This window comes from Puccinia triticina, chromosome 1A, assembly GCF_026914185.1.
Source record: "Puccinia triticina chromosome 1A, complete sequence".
NCBI lineage: Eukaryota > Fungi > Basidiomycota > Pucciniomycetes > Pucciniales > Pucciniaceae > Puccinia > Puccinia triticina.
In genome coordinates this window covers 5,108,399-5,125,955 of record NC_070558.1, presented here as the reverse complement: position 1 = coordinate 5,125,955, position 17,557 = coordinate 5,108,399, and the positions used below count along the sequence as shown (strand labels likewise).

The 17,557-nt window shown below is 47.8% G+C and overlaps 2 protein-coding genes across 2 annotated transcripts; both read left to right on the top strand.

Moving 5' to 3' along the window:
- Positions 1 to 3,307: 3,307 nt before the first annotated feature.
- Positions 3,308 to 3,681, top strand: PtA15_1A571 (uncharacterized protein; the record flags this gene model as incomplete). The annotated part of the gene is made up of 3 exons (XM_053165612.1): positions 3,308 to 3,340; positions 3,415 to 3,598; positions 3,665 to 3,681. The coding sequence occupies 3 exons, from the start codon at positions 3,308 to 3,310 to the stop codon at positions 3,679 to 3,681; spliced, it is 234 nt and encodes a 77-aa protein (XP_053016786.1).
- A 6,008-nt stretch (positions 3,682 to 9,689) lies between these two features.
- PtA15_1A570 (uncharacterized protein) lies at positions 9,690 to 10,576 on the top strand (the record flags this gene model as incomplete). Its single annotated transcript, XM_053165611.1, has 3 exons — positions 9,690 to 9,866; positions 10,284 to 10,373; positions 10,460 to 10,576. 3 exons carry the CDS (start codon positions 9,690 to 9,692, stop codon positions 10,574 to 10,576), a joined length of 384 nt encoding a protein of 127 aa, XP_053016785.1.
- Between the last annotated feature and the right edge of the window lie 6,981 nt (positions 10,577 to 17,557).

The following is a 17,557-nucleotide window of genomic DNA, read 5'->3' as shown; positions in this document are numbered from 1 at the left end:
ATCCCGTGTTTGGGCCTAATTAGTGTGAGGGCCAGCCTACTAATCAGTTTGCTATGAGTCTATGAAACTACCCAAGAGGATAGTTCGCCGAGATGCTTGGTAGTAGATCTGGATTATATAAGGGGATGTTGAATTTTACATGCTATGTTTACATTGTATCAACCATGTAAAATTCAATAATTGGTGCAATTTCATAAATTTTACATTTGGTTACACAAACACACGGCAAGGGTGCTTTCTGGCCCGCTGGTTTGTGGAGACGACGGGATCACTGGATACGTGAAACTAAGGTTCCAATCCAGACCCCGCAGATCCGGAGGAATCCGCGGGTTTTGCGGACCGGATCAGGGTTCGGGATTGGCCTGTGGAAATCCGGTATCCGGCCGGATTCCTCAGTTTACCCCAATACAGATGGGGTGGCTGCGATAGGCTTCCAAAAGGCTTTATTTTGCACTATTATGACCGCATACTCAAGTAGAACGCAGGTGGTAGGGTCAAATTACATTATGATGATGACTCAATAAGACGGAAGCAGGAAAAAATAAGAATCCTGCATCAGAAGTAGGAAAACATAAAATAAAGAGAGCACTACTTGATATTGTTGGCATCGCAAATGCTGATCACTCCGTTGTTGATCCAGTTCTGCAAACAGATGATTGACTCAAGTGTTGTTGCTTTCATTCTGTTTTGGCTGTAATCTTGAATATGTCGACCAACCGAGAATGCTCGTTCGCAGGGAGTACTCAAAGCTGAGGCGGCCAGATATGTTTGAGCCATCGTGGTGAGGGTTGGAAACTTCTTTGAGTTGCATTTCCAGAGTCCAAGTATACCGTGATTTCCTTGTCAAGAGAGGAAATGTTGATTTTCTTCTTCTTGAACAATGCCGAACTTATTGATGAGTGACCAATGTTGTGTTGAGCTCCTTCTTTGTTTTTTGACGACTCCGTTTCTGTGTATGTTGAATCACTGCTGAAATGCTCAGCAGCCTTGTTGAACATTCAGATAACTTCATCCTTGCTCATATCAATGAAAACGAGGAGTAGATTGTTCAAGATACTGGTTTTGATTCAAGGATCGAGCAAAGTTGAGCAAAGATAAACAGGTTTTTTAGCCGCGATATTGAAGTATTGTTTGATTTTGGCAATCATGAGTTCTGATGCTGGAATCAATCCCTGAGCCTCATACTGCAAACGAGCCTGTATTTTGCAATGTGAGAGATACATGAGTGTAAGTTGGATGGGTTGAGGAATGAAAATGAAAGATGTGATTCACCTCATTCAACTTTTCCATGATCCAGGTGTAGACCAGAGCTGCTAGCATCATCGACAGAAATTTACTTGTGGACATCATGTGGCTTGCTTGGGAGAGAGGCTCCAGAAAGCTGACAATTTGTCAGACACCTTCCCATCCGGAGTCTGAAAGATCATACTTCTGAGATAATGCATTTCTCTCACAGAATAGTCAAATGGTTGCTTGAATGTGATATGCGCAGTCCAGCATGTCATATGTTGAATTCTACCAAGTTGAAACATCTGCTACCATCACTAGACCTTTGCCATTCAAAGCTTTGCTGATGTCTTTGAATGCAGCAGCTTTTTGTGATGATTTTTTCAAGAATTCTGTCAGCTTACTGATTTGAGAGATAAGACTAGAGTAATCTACTCGGGGAGGTGGATTGCTAAGAATGCCTGCAAGCATGCGAGGAGGACTGGATCCGCGTACTGGTTTGGAGAAGGACTTGATCCCAACTTTTGCTGCCAAGTTTATCACATGTGGCATACATCCAAGCAAGCAATTTTCCTCATCAAAACCAAAGAGGTCATGGAGTTCTTGACCCATTGTTCCATTATTTGATGCGTTATCTGCCGTGAGACAGAATTTTTTTTGCTTTATTCCATATGTTTCAAGGACTTCGGCAAGATGAGACGCTAGATTTTTTCCAGAGTGGGGGCCATCAATCAGCTTGGTTGACAATATCATTGATTTGAGGTTGTAGTTTTCAATCCAGTGTGCCGTGATTCCAAGGAGTTAGGTGAGGTCCAACCATTGCAAGTCAAACTGATTTTGGAGCAAAGATTTCAGAGCTTTCTGGCCGTTCATAAAGGTGGTGAGAATGAAGTTGCTCAAGGTATCGGCAGAGGGGAAAAGGCTTTTTGTCTCAGGGTTACACAACTCAAGCCTTCTCCAAAACTCTGGATGCTCAACATTTTGGTAAGAAATATGGCATCGGACAACATACCGACCAACAGCACACAGCAAGCTTTCTCGAGTAAGCTTTTCCATTGAGACCTCTTTATTCTTATTGAGGAACCAAACTAGAGATCCTACGTCACGTGCGCTGTCTTTCTTGATTCTGTGTTTATTAAGCAACTGGTTGCTCATACTTTTTGTGGATCCTTGTTTGTTGGGGGCAATTTTTGCATTGCAGTACAGTACCCCGAGGAACAAGAGATTCCTGGCAGACATGCCATTGTTTTCCTTCAATGGTCTTACGCTCAAAATATTTCCACACCCACGAGTGAGTCCGCTTTTCTCCGGTTGGCTGTGCTGTACTTGAAACATTAGTTGAAGGGCTTTTTTCAACCACGCAAATATCGTCGGACGAGTCGGAAGAACCATTGGAAGTCGTCGAGGGGGAACATTTCCGTCGTGACATGGTACTTGATGCTTTCCGGGTGTCCTAGAAGCTTCACAGGCTGATCGAAGTGCTATTTGGGAGCCTACGAGTGTTCCCACTCACCCTGGGAGCTTGGATTGTTCATTTTAGCAAAAAATCCGGTAAATTCCGGCCGGATACCGGATTCTGCCAGGGTCAGGGTGCGGGATAGGTTAAATCCGGCTCCGGAGCACCGGATCGGAACCTTACGTGAAACCCACATGGATTTCACTGCTCCCCCCGTCGTCTCCACCCTCCCGTGGAAAATGCGTGGAGACAACGGGAAAGCCCGTCGTGTCCACCTGCCCGGTATTTCCTCGTCATTCCAATGGGGAAAATGACAAGGATTCCACGGCTGCCTCTGGGATCCCGGTGTAAACTGTCCCTGTGAGTTCCTCGTCATTCTCAACGACAAGGAACCCATGGATGCCCTTGCATTGCTGGTGTTAGGGTTATTTTGGTGATATCGGCTAGCTCGTGTGCGTCTTGAGGACAATCAACGGCTCCCAAGAGAAGCGACGACTTTATCCCCGGCCCCGTCACCCCGCCCTTCCTCACGGCCCCTGGAGGTGGGCACAGCCGGGTGGCTCGCTTCAATGCATTTCATCCGGCGTCGGCGAGGCGCTCAAGAAGGCGCTGCCTGATAGCGACATGGGCGGCCGGACCCAAGGCTTCGTCACTAACGTGTGTTTCTCTCTCACTCTCTTTTCTCCTGCGCCCCCAAACCACTGATCCACCATCACCCCACCGCCGTGTAGCGGCGGCTCTTGTTGTCCGCCTCAGACGCCTTCGGACGGGTCATGTACTCGTACAAGGACGTCAGCGAGCTGGCCGGCTACACCGCCCGGGTCTCCGAGCTCTTCGACACCATGAAAAGCATCAAGCGTGGCCAGTACGAGAAACGCAAAGTTGGCTCCGCCAACACCGACGACTCCCAGCAAAGTCCGTCTTTCCACGACCCTTTCGGCTGACACACACTGACAACTATCCGGGGGGTTTGTCTTGTAGTGCTTCAGCAGCGCTGACAGGTGGTGGAGTCAGAGGACAAGATCATCTTCGATCGGGTGCCGATCATCTTGCCCAACGGAGACGTGCTGGTGAAAAGTCTGAGTTTCCATGTGAAGCCGGGGGTGAGAGAGTTTGTTTGCGGAAGAGTGAGGGATGGGGTAGAGAGAGAAGCTGACACTTGGAATGCTGCAGCAACACCTGTTGATAGTGGGCCCGAACGGGTGCGGGAAGTCGTCGCTGTTCCGTATCCTGGGCGGATTATGGCCGGTGTATGGGGGCGTGGTGACAAAGCCTGCAGCCTCGGAGTTCACCTACATCCCCCAGCGCCCGTACCTCTCCTGGACGGAGACCGGACCCGCAGGGGGAGGTCGCCCAGGTCCAAGCACGCGAGCGAGAGCGCCCTGTCTGGAGACTAGGGAGTCGAAGCTAGATTAAGATTTATTAGGTTTAGGACCGGGCTCATGCACCTGCCACGACAACCTTCATAATCTAGCTCCCCGCGACTCTCCTAGCCCTGCATCATCCCTAGCGCTCTCCGCCACCTCTCAACTGCTCATCGGATTGCGCATTTTCTCAGTTTCTTACGTTTTTTTTTTAGGTTTACGCATTTGCATAGTAACCTTACAACATCCATCGTACAACCTTGCATCCATCAGCTCTTTACTCAAAATAGCTCCCTACTTGCACGACTCAAATTTTCAGTTACTCGCACGACTCAATCCTCAGTCACTCGCAAGACTCAACCTCTAGTCACACGATCCCACGTTCGATATAAATTGGACATGGTTGAAGAAATGGCAAAGCGATCGACCAAGAGACTCAACAAGTCGGCAGATATTCCAAGTGCACCAGAGGCACCGGTCGAAGGGGCATTAGGACGTGGTATCCAACATCCAGGGGCGGGTGCGGCAGATCAAGACGCGGTTCGTGAGATAGGGACGGAGAACTTAAGTGGTTAGTTCTCCTTCGATGGGGTGAAGCAACCAAAGTAGCTGGTTAGCTGATTCAATTCATGCGGATTCTTTCTATAAAGGTGACGCTATGACGAAAGGCAAGGATGCGTCAAATGACACCGAAAGTGAAGATAGTTTCAAGGGTTAGTCATCACTATCTTATAGCTCCCAAAGTCGCTGGGTAGCATAGAGATCAATTATAATATCAATCGTATTTTGCTCGATATTGATTGTCGTCATTCTATATTTAAATATTGAATCGTATTTTGCTCGATGTCATTCAGAGATTCCGAATCCTTCAAAAGATAGTCAAAATCAAGATACGGCATCCCGTTACAAGGCCATCTTGTCTAACTTGCCGTTGATAGTTGAGCCGGACGTAGTGACTGTGACCGATCCCTCCCTAGTCAGCAAAACGAATGTGACCGATCCTTCCAATCTAGTGGGCAACACCGCCAGCACCATCGGAAACATGGCTGCTCAAGACAAGACGGATTGTCAAGAGATTTGGGAGCGAGCTAGAGAAGCCTTTGATAAAGGAGATAGAAAATCTACCGACTTCTTCTTGAGACTATACGGAAAGATGGATAACACTACCTCTCTGTCGGCCCCAGATAAACCAGATCTCTTAAGATCTTGTTCAAGCGACGCGGTCAACCCGGCAGTTAACGCGGTGAAGAGACCTGTCGACAAAACGACAATTGTGTTCATCAAGGGGTTGCTACCTAATCACTTTGATGTCGGATTTACTCCATATTTTGATCGCAACATCTGGGAGTTCCGCGGACCCATTCCTTTAACAATTTTTGATAAGAACTGGCAACGAGACGCTATTCACTATTACACTAATCGAAGATCGAGAGGGGATGAGAAGGATGGGAATTACATCGGTTACGAGTATCCAAACGAATGGACGCAGACGTTCAGTAAATGGACAACAAATCATCGTAATTTCTACATAACTTTCAGAGATATGTATGGTTATACGGAATTTGCGAAGTGGATCTTGGTTCATAAAGAAAATGTGGACAAGATTGTTGGGGAAGAAGGATTCATGACGGCCTTTCGATACGATATGATCGTGCGACAAAATGCCTTTTCCTATCAAGTAAAGACCGATTCAGGTGAAATATCAGCCGTGGATATTTCTATGTATCGGGACGATGTCAAGCGGGAGGCTTGGCGGATCACTTCGTCTCTCGGGGAGAATGACGAAACGGACAATCCCTATGCGATTGGTGCTAAGAAATTTGGTTTCGATCCGAATACGGGCAAACAACGCGTTAAAGCTCAGAAGGTAGGAGAAGATCAACCAAGGAACAAATCTGTCTCTGGACGCGGGAGGGGCGGCCATCGTGGTAGAGGGTTTGGCGAAAGGTGGGGTCAAGAAAGACGCAACTCAGATTACGGAGGATATCATGATTACCACCAAGAAGAAAATTTTTACAAGCGACCGAGAGATCATGGATATGGAGAAGGCCAAGGGGGTAGAGGAAACGATTATGGAGGTTATCATGGCGCCTATAATAGAGATCGCGGCGGCTATGGAAAGGATCAAGGAACCTCCAAGGGTTTTAAGAAGAAAGATAATTCCTCTTCTTCGGCTAAAGACAAAGAGAACTAGTGGGCCTTTTTCTCCCATCCTTTTTAAAGAATTTTTTGACTTCCTGTTGTTACCTTGTGGTTGAAATTGCACGGTTTGCGGGGCACCTCATTGTTAGCCTTCATTCCTGACGATTGGTTGCATTTTTCATCTCTGGTTATGTTTTTATTTTTTATTTTTTTTGTTCTAAAAAAATAGCTGGCAGGACAATGTAACATTGGTGGAAGATACATGTATGATCGACGGGATAGTCCCGAATTTACCTGTTGCGGTTAAGTGTGAGATGAACTTGTCCGAATGGGAGACCGCTCTCAAAGAGAGCAATCTGCTCCCGGAATACGAAGACGTTTTACATGGTTTCGAATTCGGATTCGACCAAGGAATCCCAGAACACAGATTAGGTGAACTTGATTGCTTTACTCCGGACAATCATGCATCATCGGAGAAAGCCAAACCTAAGATTGAAGAATCCATCGCAAAGGAATTAGCCGCTCAGCGGATGTTTGGTCCGTTCTCAAAACAACAGATGATAAACGCCTTCGGATTCTTCAGGTCGAACCCGTTGGGAGCCGTGGTTAACGGGGACGGGGCAATTCGTCCAATTAATGATTTGTCCTTTCCGAGGAATGATCCGTCCATCTCTTCCGTGAACTCTTTCGTGAATAAGGCGGACTTTGAAACAACGTGGGACGACTTCAATCGGGTTTCAAAAATTTTTGCGGAAGATTCTAGACCGCTTGAATTGGCACTGTTTGACTGGGAAAAAGCCTACCGGCAGATTCCAACACCCTTGTGCCAATGGAAGTATTTGACCGTTAAGGACTTCAACGGCAATTTCCTCGTCGACACGCGCATTACTTTTGGCGGGGTCGCAGGATGTGGATCCTTCGGCCGACCCGCAGATGCTTGGAAGCAGATTATGAAGAACCACTTCGATTTGGTAACGATTTTTAGATGGGTAGATGATAATTTGTTCATTAGAATTCAAGGAAGCGCCGTAACCATGGAAGAAGTGGTTGAAAAGTCCACGAAACTAGGAGTTCTGACGAACAAATCAAAGTATTCTCCTTTCAGTAACGAACAGAAGTTCATTGGGTTTGTGTGGAACGGTGTCGACAAAACGGTACGGCTCCCAGACGGGAAAATCCAAAAGCGCCTACGACAGATCCAACCGTATCTAGCTAAAGGCGCGCGGTTCGATCATGAAGATGTCGAGGTCCTAGTCGGACGGCTCAATCATGTCTCTTATATACTACCGCACTTGCGGTGCCATCTAAACTCACTGTATAGATGGCTGATGTCCTGGCAATACCGAAGGGCATTACGGGAAACGCCCCCTGATGTTTTGGCCGACCTCGAAGTGTGGAAGTCAACACTTGAGAACTTCGAACACACCAGAATAATCAATTACGGACCTCCTCTTGATATTGGTTGGGTAGGAGACGCTTCAACGTCATTCGGAATCGGTGTGCTGGTGGGGAAACACTGGGCTCAGTTTAAGCTTCACAACCCTGGAGACGGTAACACCCGAATCTCCTATCTGGAAACGGTTGCGATTCGCCTCGGCCTCCTTATGGTCCTCAAGCTACGAAGCCAGAGAGGGAAGTCGTTAGTAGTATGGACCGACAATACAACAACCAAAAATGGAATCAACAATAAGAAATCGCGCGATATACACTCAAACGGGGAGTGGATTGAGATTCAGAAACTCCTGATCAGGGAGGGTATAAACTTAATAGCTAAAAGAGTCACATCAAAAGATAATAAAGCAGACGCCCTGTCGCGAGGGATACGCTCGGGTCAGAATGTGAAACATCAATTGGTTGTTCCCATCCCATCGGATCTTGACCACATCTTGTCCCAAGTTGTCTTCTTAATCTGAATCCATTTCCTGTATTTTCCGGCTTGTTGTTGCAGCTACGTTACTTTTGATTCACTTTACTCGCTACAATCATGGGCAAATTGGCCTCTGTTAATTTGAAAGACTTCACGTCCACGGGCCATACCTTAAAAAAGCCTTCGGATTTGGGCCTCTTGGTATTACAAGGGTGGGACGCAGGCACACTGCGTAGCTACAATTCGGCGGTAAGGAAGTTCCTCCTCTTTAAGCGGGCGTCGGGCGACACTCGGTTCGAGCTCCCGGCCACGACTGAAGACATCTACCTGTTCTGCCTATGGGCAGGAAGAAAACCAGATACAATTGATTCACACGAAATCTCCTCCACTACGATAGAGAAATATTTGCACGGCCTGAAAGCCTGGCACCTTTTCCACGACGTGAAGTACCCACAAACGGCGGAGAAGAAAATCAAACTCATGTTAAAAGGCTTGGCTAAAAGAGACGCCTTGCGCCCAGCGACCGAAAGGAAGAAAGCCGTCATGATATACGACCTCATTGCGTTAGTCAAGGAACTATCGAGTGGCGACGCGTTCGATTCGGCGCTCATAGACCTATGCGTGGTGGCCTTTTGGGGCTTGGCGAGGTTAGGCGAAGTAACTTATACGTCAAAATCGGGAATTCCAAGTTTGGACGGAGGAATTCGAAAATCAGACGTGGTTTTTGCAGGCGACAGATCCATGGCAGCCATATCCTTACGGTTCGCTGAAACAGCCGACACGCGCGAAGTCCAACACTTGCGGCTGACGGCAACCGGCAACCTGCTCTGTCCGCTGAAAGCAATCAAGAGGAGGCTAGAAAACGGAAGCTCGCGCGATGAATCCTTATTCGGCTTCGACTCACCCGTTGGCCGGGTCAACCTGACCAAGAATATGGTACGAACACGTTTGACGCGGGCGTGGGTGGCAATAGGAAGAAGCGGAGTATCGGGTCACTCTTTTAGGGTAGGGGGGGCTTCGATTAGGAACGCACTGGGCGTGGACATCAAGACCATCTGCGATTTAGGCCGGTGGAAGTCTTGCAGTTACAAACTCTATATCAGATCCTACTCCGCTGCCGAGCTCTCCGCGACTATCGCCGCCCTGGAATTGTTGGATAAATGGTGTATGATATCGGATGGAATATTAGTAGTAATTTCGGGTCTCTGTAGCGTAAACTAGGTCGAAGTGTGGGGGTTCGTGAAGGCTCAGGCTTCTCCCTGAGTTAAGGGTATAGCCCAAACCCCCTCTCCACTCCGGCTAGGGTAGCCAATCCCATTCTTTCCTCTCTGCTTCAGGAGGAGAGGCTCCGAGTTGTTGGCGACCCTCCCTAGGGATCCGTCCTAGACAGGATGTGACACCCCGAAGGAAGCGAGGCCATAGCAAACTCGGGGCTCTCCGCCGAGACCCGAACACTGGCCCCGGTGAAAACCTACCGACAGGTAGGGACCACAAGGGCCTACGGGGTTACCTTAAACTACTGCGGCAGCAGTGAAGGTCATCCCGGAAACGTGTGCAGAAGATGAACGAGAGGAGACGGCTTGGACTGGGCACCCTGCGCGACCAGCTCATCTATCCTGACTCGCGCGCAGACATGGCCGCCCGCGGCGTATCCAACGACGACCTCCTCCGCATCCTTGCCATCGTCAACTTGGACACCATTGTCCAGCGCAAGGGCGGCTGGGACGTCGTCCGGGAATGGCGAGATGCGCTCGGCGGCGGCGATAAGCAGCGGCTCGCCATCTGCAGACTCTACTACCATTCCCACAAGGTACTCCTTCCCTCTATTCCCAATGGCATGGGTTGCTTACTCTGCCCCACTCACATGTTGTTGCTAGTATGCTATTTTCAACAAATGCACGTCCGCGGTCACGCTCGCTGTGGAGAAGATCATGTACGAACACGCCACCTCTCTTGGGATCACTCTGCTGGCGGTGTCGCACCGTCCGTTGCTGTGGAAGTACCACAAGTTGGCCCCCTCTTCCCCCTCCCCTCCACCCGCCTCTCCGCTCATCTGTTTTTGCTTGGTAGGTATATCTTGCAGTACGACGGCGAGGGCGGGCACTGCTTCACCCAGCTGGACGCGGAGAAGCGGCTGGCCCTGCAGGAAGGAAAACAGGTCGGTTCTGTCCCTACCCCGTTGCAAGTCTGGTTTTGTTGATGATGGGGGTGTGTGTGCTGTGGACAGGCGTTGGAGCAGAAGCTGTTGGAGGTGCCCAAGCTGGTGGCCCGGCTGGAGCAGCTCAAGGAGACCCGGCTCAAGAACCTCAAGGGCCCGGTGAGCATAAGAAAAACACACAATTTCCTGTCAATCAGGAATCAACATTGCTTATTGATCCTTTTTTCCTTCAACAAAACTTTCAGGTTCTTTCACCTGCTCAAGAAGATTCAATCAGGAGAGCCTTCAACGCGGTTCAAGATGGCAAAAACGTTATTATCCACATGTACAAAAAATTCCTAACCGGCTGTTTGTGTCCATAGGTCAAATATTTCTGTTGAAACATCACCCATCAAGAGCATTGTCACATCAGTCTCCACACCCACAACAACTATGTCTAAGGCTGACATTTCGCCAGATCTATTGCTCCACGGTTGTCGATGTTCACCATAATGTTTTTGAGCGTCGGGAGTGTTTGTGTTTCATCCCCTAGATTTGCAAACCACACCAAGTCTCTTCCAAGATCCGAAAGAGCCTTGTATTCCGCCTCAGTTGTTGAAAGTGAGACCGTAGGCTGTTTAGTTGACTTCCAGTTGATTAAATGCTTCCCGGTCAGTACCACAAAACCGGTTGTCAACCGTCTGGTGTCCGGACAATTGCTCCAATCAGCGTCAACATTTGCATGCACCCAAGATTCTTCTCCCTTCACGTATGTTAGGCCAATGTTCCAAGTCCCTTTTAGATAACAAAAGACTTGCACCGCCGCCTGATAGTGCTTGATGCCTGGCTTTTCAAGGTATTGAGATAGTGTGCTTACTCCATACGCGATGTCTGGCCTTGTCAGAATACTGAGGTAATTCAACGACCCCACTAGTGCCCTGTAGTTCACTTCTAGATCCTCAAACGCTTTCACTTCCGCCGCCGTCGCTTTCTTCAGGTATTCTCTTGGATTTAGTGGACACGACGCCGGATGGAGATCTTCAAATCCAAATCCAGCTAGCTTTCAGTCAATATATTGTTTTTGATTGACTTGAATTCCGCCGTTGAATCGCTCAATATTCATCACTAGAAGAAATTCCACTTGACCCATGTATTTTATGTTGAACTCTTTCTCCATTTCCACTTTGAAGATTTCTGGTTGCTTGCTTATTATGAATAGGTCATCAACGTGCGCGAAAATCCACGTGGCCGGCTTTCCCAGCGCTGCAGGTTGCCAAAAGACGCATGGATCCAAGAGAGCCGTGCTGAATCCAAGTGAGATGAGGTAGCTTGACAGGCGTTTATACCAGACAAGCGGAGCTTGCTTAAGGCTGTAAATAGCCTTTTTTAGTTCCAAGACAGAGTTTGGGGGCCATTCCAGACCTTGCGGTGGCAGTAGGGTTACCTCATCCTCTAATGGGCACTTTAGAAAGGCACTGCACACGTCTAGCTGGTGAATTAGCAGTCCATGGTTTACTGCAAAAGAAAGCAAGTAACAAAGTGAGGCTTGCTTCCCCGTTGGCGCATACATCGCCTCAAAGTTCAGACCGTGGACTTGCTTGAACCCCTGCGTACAGATGCACGCTTTAAACTCAATGACTTGATTTTCCAACCCAAGCTTCTTCCTGTAGGCCCAGGTTGCCAGAATTGGGTCATCACTTTCAACTCGCACTCAAACAATCCAGACATTGTGCTTCTTCATGTTATTGATCTCCTTCAACTCCGCCTCCTTACAGCTAAGATTTTCGGAACACATCATGGCCTGCTTGTGGTTTTTTAATTCTATTGAGACTGTAACTGTGTACACTTGTTTTCTTTCTTGCTTGCCTTCAACAATGTTTCTCTGATCAATATCACCAATTATTGGTCTTGCTGGTTGCTTGTCATTTTCGTCCTCCCATGAACTTGAGTTCTAAGCATCAGTGTTCTCCGGTTCTCTTTTACGCAGGCTTCCAACAATTGCTTCAAGTTCGGCCTGTTCCTCTCGTCCTTCAGCTTCTTCACACAGATCAAGCTCCTCCTTGTCAAACGGAAAATTGGCTTCAGATTTGAACACGGGTAGACAATCACCGTTTGAGAGATTAAAGCTTCTCCTTTGCGCTCCACATTCCAGAAACGTCGGCTTGTTGAAGTGAGCATGTTTAACTGTAAGGACTTGTTTGTCTTCAAGTCAACAGACCTTGTACAAAGAGTAATCATTTTTGTAGCCTAGAAGTACTCCTTCCCAGGAGATTGCGCTGAATTTTTCTAGACGATTCTGTTTCAGCTTTACTATCCAGACTCAACAGCCAAATGGCTTGAAGAAGTTCATGTTCAGCGGCGTTTTGAATAGCAGTTTGACCGGGGACTTTTTACTTCTTGACAAGGACGGCAGACAATTTTTTGTTGCCGTAGCAGTTTGCACCACCTCTGCCCACCACTTGGGCGCTAGGTTTGACTGCATGATCATGCACCTTGTCATATCAATGATTGTCCAATTTGCTCACTCCGCCAAGCCATTATTTTGTGGCGTGTATGGTGGTGCCACATTGTGCTGGATACCTGATTCAAGAATGAGGTCACTCAGCAGCTTGTTACAGAATTTGCCCCCTCCGTCTGTGAGAAGTTTCTTCATTCTGTATCCCGTTTGATTTTCAAACAGGGTCTTGAAGGAGGTAATTGCCTCAGTAGCTTGACTTTTCTCTTTTAGAATTATGGTGTGAATGTACCCTGTGTGCTGATTGACAAGAGTAAGAAAGTATCGTGCACCAGCGTTTGTTGCAGGTGAAATTGGGCCAACCAAATCTCCATGTACCACCTCCAATAGAGCACTCGTTGGCTTGAACTGGCTCTTAAAGGTTTGTTGAACTAGCTTTCCTTGCATACACGCATTGCATGTGCGTGTTTTAGTCAGATCTGGGGGAGTTGGAATTGCAGCTGAGATCCGAGCCAAGCAAGCATGACGGAGACGGTTGTGCCACTTGATGAAGTCAGAAGGCTGCGTCGCTGCCTTCGCCATTGTGCCTAATTCCAGATTGATTGGATCCAGCACTCCTTTGATTTTGAGGAGGTCATTGCTAATGTCTACCGCAATAGGCTGACCATCATCAATCTTCACCGCAAACCCATTGAGACCTTGCTGTATAAGCGCTCTCGTCCGCATCAGTTGTACAAGCAAGACCAGGTTACGCGTGAGATTTGGCACATATAGAGTGTCCAAGAGCATTAAGGTGCCACCGTTGGCTAAAGGCAAAGTAGCTTCCCCTCTGGCAGTAGCTATCAGTTCGGCAGAACCGCTTCTGTTGCAATACCAATGCATACCGGGCTAGTTTGTTTGAAGTACCCAAGGGATGTGAGCATGTGATTGCTTGCTCCAGAGTCGAGAATTGTCAATTGGGACTGTGGTTCATTTGTACTCAACAGGTAACTGAAGGATGGTCAAATATTACTTTCTGTTGAGCATTTCGCCCGCCTTGCTCATGGTGGTGTGATATCCAGAGCCCTTCTCTTTCCTCGCCTTTTGCTTCTCGAGATGTAAATTGTAAAGGCATGGATGAAGCGTCCAGCAGGCGTCTTCCGAATGATTGGAAGCTGGACTGTGCTTGTCACCGGTGCATGTGATTGGCACGTAGGGTTTCTTCTTCTTGTTTGGCACGTTCTTTGCAAGAGCTGTGGCCGTAGTGCCACTGGAGCTGGTTTCCGGAGCTTTCCGCTTATTGGTTTTAGAGATGGCAATCGGTACCCGGGTACCCGCCGCGTGTCCGGGTACCGCCTGCTTTTTTGGCCCAAAACAGATACCCGTACTCGTACTTGGCACCCGCGGCGGCGGTACCCGGGTATTTTTGGCGGGTACCGGCGGTACCCGCCAAGTTAATTTTTTGTATGTACATACCTGCTCACCAAGAGGAATCCCTCTTGGGCCTCGGCGAGCTGGTATCCGCATACCTGCCGCCGAGAGGGGATTCATCTTGGTGAGCAAGTATACGTACCAGCTCGCCAAGAGAGATTCCTCTTGGCGAGCACTGGTATACACAACACCAGTTCGCCGAGAGGGATTCCTCTCGGCGAGCACTGGTATACACACACCAGCTCGCCAAGAGGGATTCCTCTCGGCAAGCAGGTATACATATACCAATTCGCCGGTGCCCAAGAGGGATTGCTCTCGGCGAGCAGGTACATTCACTAGCTTGCCCAGAGGGATTCCTCTTGGGGGCCGCGAGCTGGTATATGTATACCAGCTCGCCGAGAGGGATCCCTCTTGGGCACCGGCGAGCTGGTATATGTATACCTGCTCGCCGAGAGGAATCCCTCTTGGCGAGCTGGTGTGTGTATACCTGCTCACCGAGAGGGATTCCTCCCGGCGAGCTGGTGTGTGAATACCTGCTCGCCGAGAGGCTGCTCGCCAAGAGGCTGCTCGCCCAGAGGCTGCTCGCCGAGAGGGATTCCTCTCGGCGAGCTGGTGTGGGCATACCAGTGTTCCCTCTTGGCAAGCATGTGTACATGTATTTACAAGCTCGCCAAGAGGCTGGGCTGATATACATGCATGCACCAGCTCTCCAAGAGGGATCTCTCCTGATCTCTCTCGGCCAGCTGGTGGAGCCGCAGCCGGGGATATCACACAGGACAGGGGGGCGGGGACATCCACAGCGGGAAAAAGGTAGCATTATTGGCGGGTATCAAACGGCGGTACCCGGGTACCCGCCTAAAAATTGCACAAAAACGGACACCCGTACCCGTACTTGGCACCCGCGGCGGCGGTACCCGCCACCCTGATGAGTACCCGCCGGCGGGTGCCGGGTACCGCCGCGCGGGTACCTGTTTGCCATCTCTAATTGGTTTGTTCAAAACGCCCCACTTCTCGAAGACAATTGATCACGAATTTGGGTTTGCCGAGAGAGTCAAGATCACCAAATAGGCTCTGCATGAGGAATGGCCGTTTTTTGGTTATTTGGCTTATGATACTGCAGCAAATCACAAAATCCGGTACTATCATCCCCAGAGAGTCAAACTTGGTGAGACACTCCTCAATCCCAATTATATACACTGCCATATTATCATTGAACTGGGTGTCTTCCCATTTTGCCCAAACCTTGTAGCTTGCCAGGATAGAGTCCAAGGCGTACACAGATTTGAACATCTGCCAAAGTTCGTAGGTATTCTTCAAATTGTCCTTCTTGACGATGGTATTGAAAACTCCATCCGTGAGATTTGCACAGAGTAGATTAGCGGCCTTTTGTGCTTTTGCCTTTGTTTTCTTTGTCATGTCCAGCAGGGGAGTGTCAATAAAATGCTCAAGGTTGAATTCAGCAAGCACCATTCAAATTTTCTTCTCCCAAATTTCAAAGTTTTTGCCTGTGAATTTTGGGACTTTCATCGTTGGTTTGCCAGCAATGTTTGAGTCGCTTGACTCATTAGTGAAACAAATGTGATACAATGCGATATTGCACATTTATCGGTATTGCATCGTTGGGGCAATGCACCATATTGCTAATCTGCTGTATTGCATTACAAAACCAATGCATCGCATTGGCATTGCATTGCTTGATTGATACAGCGGGTGAGAAAACCTTGCATTGCATTGTAGAGTTGATGTGATGCGATACAACCAATATAGGTGCAGATATACCAATAAATATTGGCATTGCATCAGTTAAACCGATGCACATCCAACAAAAAGCCTGTATTGCAACGCTCAAGCAATGCGCTTTGAATGATGCATATTGCATTGGCCTTCCAAGACGATGTGATTTGATGCACAGTATTGGGTGGTATTGTTGATGTGATATGGCCCGATATCGATGCGCGCATTGTATCTATTTCACTGTTGCTTGACTCGCCTTTGGAATCGGCCATTACTGCATCCCGCTCCTAGTCTTTTGGTCCTGAGGCTGCGTTTGTAGCACGAGACTGTGAATCTGAAAGAACTCAAAGGACTAACAGCTTGTGATTAGATAAACATGTGTATAATCTAATTACAAGTATAAGAGCAATGATAGCATATATGAGTTACCTAAAAGCGGAACAAATGACCGCTGTCAATGATGGGAAGTTACATACGTTACAATATCTAGAGGGATTTTCGTAACGTAACTTCCCACCGTTACCAGATAACGCGTTACCGTTATCTGGTAACATTGATCCTTGGGCTGGTGAGTAACATAACAGAGGGTGTTTTTACCCTCAATGCCCAGAAAAATAACGGAGATAATGCGTTAATTGCATTACCAGAGGTAAAAATGCCATAAAAGGGGGGAAAATCCCCTTTTTTGCGCAGTTTATCCTTCTATAATTGCAAGGGATAATGTAACAAGGCTAGGAAGAGAGGGAGAAAAATTAAAGAAAACGTAACGGAAGCTTAGCCGCCGTCATTGTAACGATAATGGCAAGGATTCCATTACGTTTTTGTTACGCTACCGTTACGGGTAGCGTAACCTCCCATTTTTGCCGCTGTCTACTTTTCTAAGATGAAAGCAAATTCGTTTAAGGAATAAGATTTGAGGATAGTCTTCCTGTTTGCTGGTAGCAAACTGTAAAGTCATACATACAGCGTTAGCCCTTGCTTTGCCAGGATTATAACGACCTCCTTGTCTTACTTGGATAGAAAGTTTTTGTTTCTTATTCTCTGGCCTAATTGGCTTCAGCAAAATGGCGTAGGAGTTGTGCAACGGCGTCTGGTTCAGATCAACGTAGATGCAGCTCCTTTAGCCTTTTGTTTCTTTTAAACGTAGTGTTACACTTGCTGACTCACCTTTTTCCGTTTCTTCTCTTTGAGAAGATTCAATGGTTTGTTCGGTCTTTTCCTGTGTGTCTTTGAGTACTACAGAAGGGAATGAAGCTTTCAGCTAATCATCTCTACCACCTAGTGATTGAACTCGCTACTCACCTTTGGTGTGAGCTGAGATTCTCTCTGCTAAAGGTATCTGACCGGGATTCTCCACGTGTTGGTTTTTGCGGCTCGCAGATGCAGAAACTGTATTCATCATTTTGATGTATCAGTATTTTCATTTTCCGCGGCACAGCTTTGGACTGCAGAATCTGGTTCGCTTAGCTTACCTTTTCCCGCAGCTTGTTGAGCTCCCAACACCCTCCTCAATTTATGAGGATGGTGTTGTTCACCTTGGCTAGTAATATCACATCCGCAACCCGCAGAAGATTAAACGCCCCCTTGAGATCAATCTTTGAAAGGAACCTACAACCCTGCAGGTTATTAAGGAGGTGAGCAATAAGCGGGAGAGGATAAGAATCCCGCACTGTCATATTATTTAAAATTTGATATCCCACAAACAGCTGATTAGCTTTATCGGCCACCTTGACATAGAATATACGCCAGTCCAACACTTCCAGCC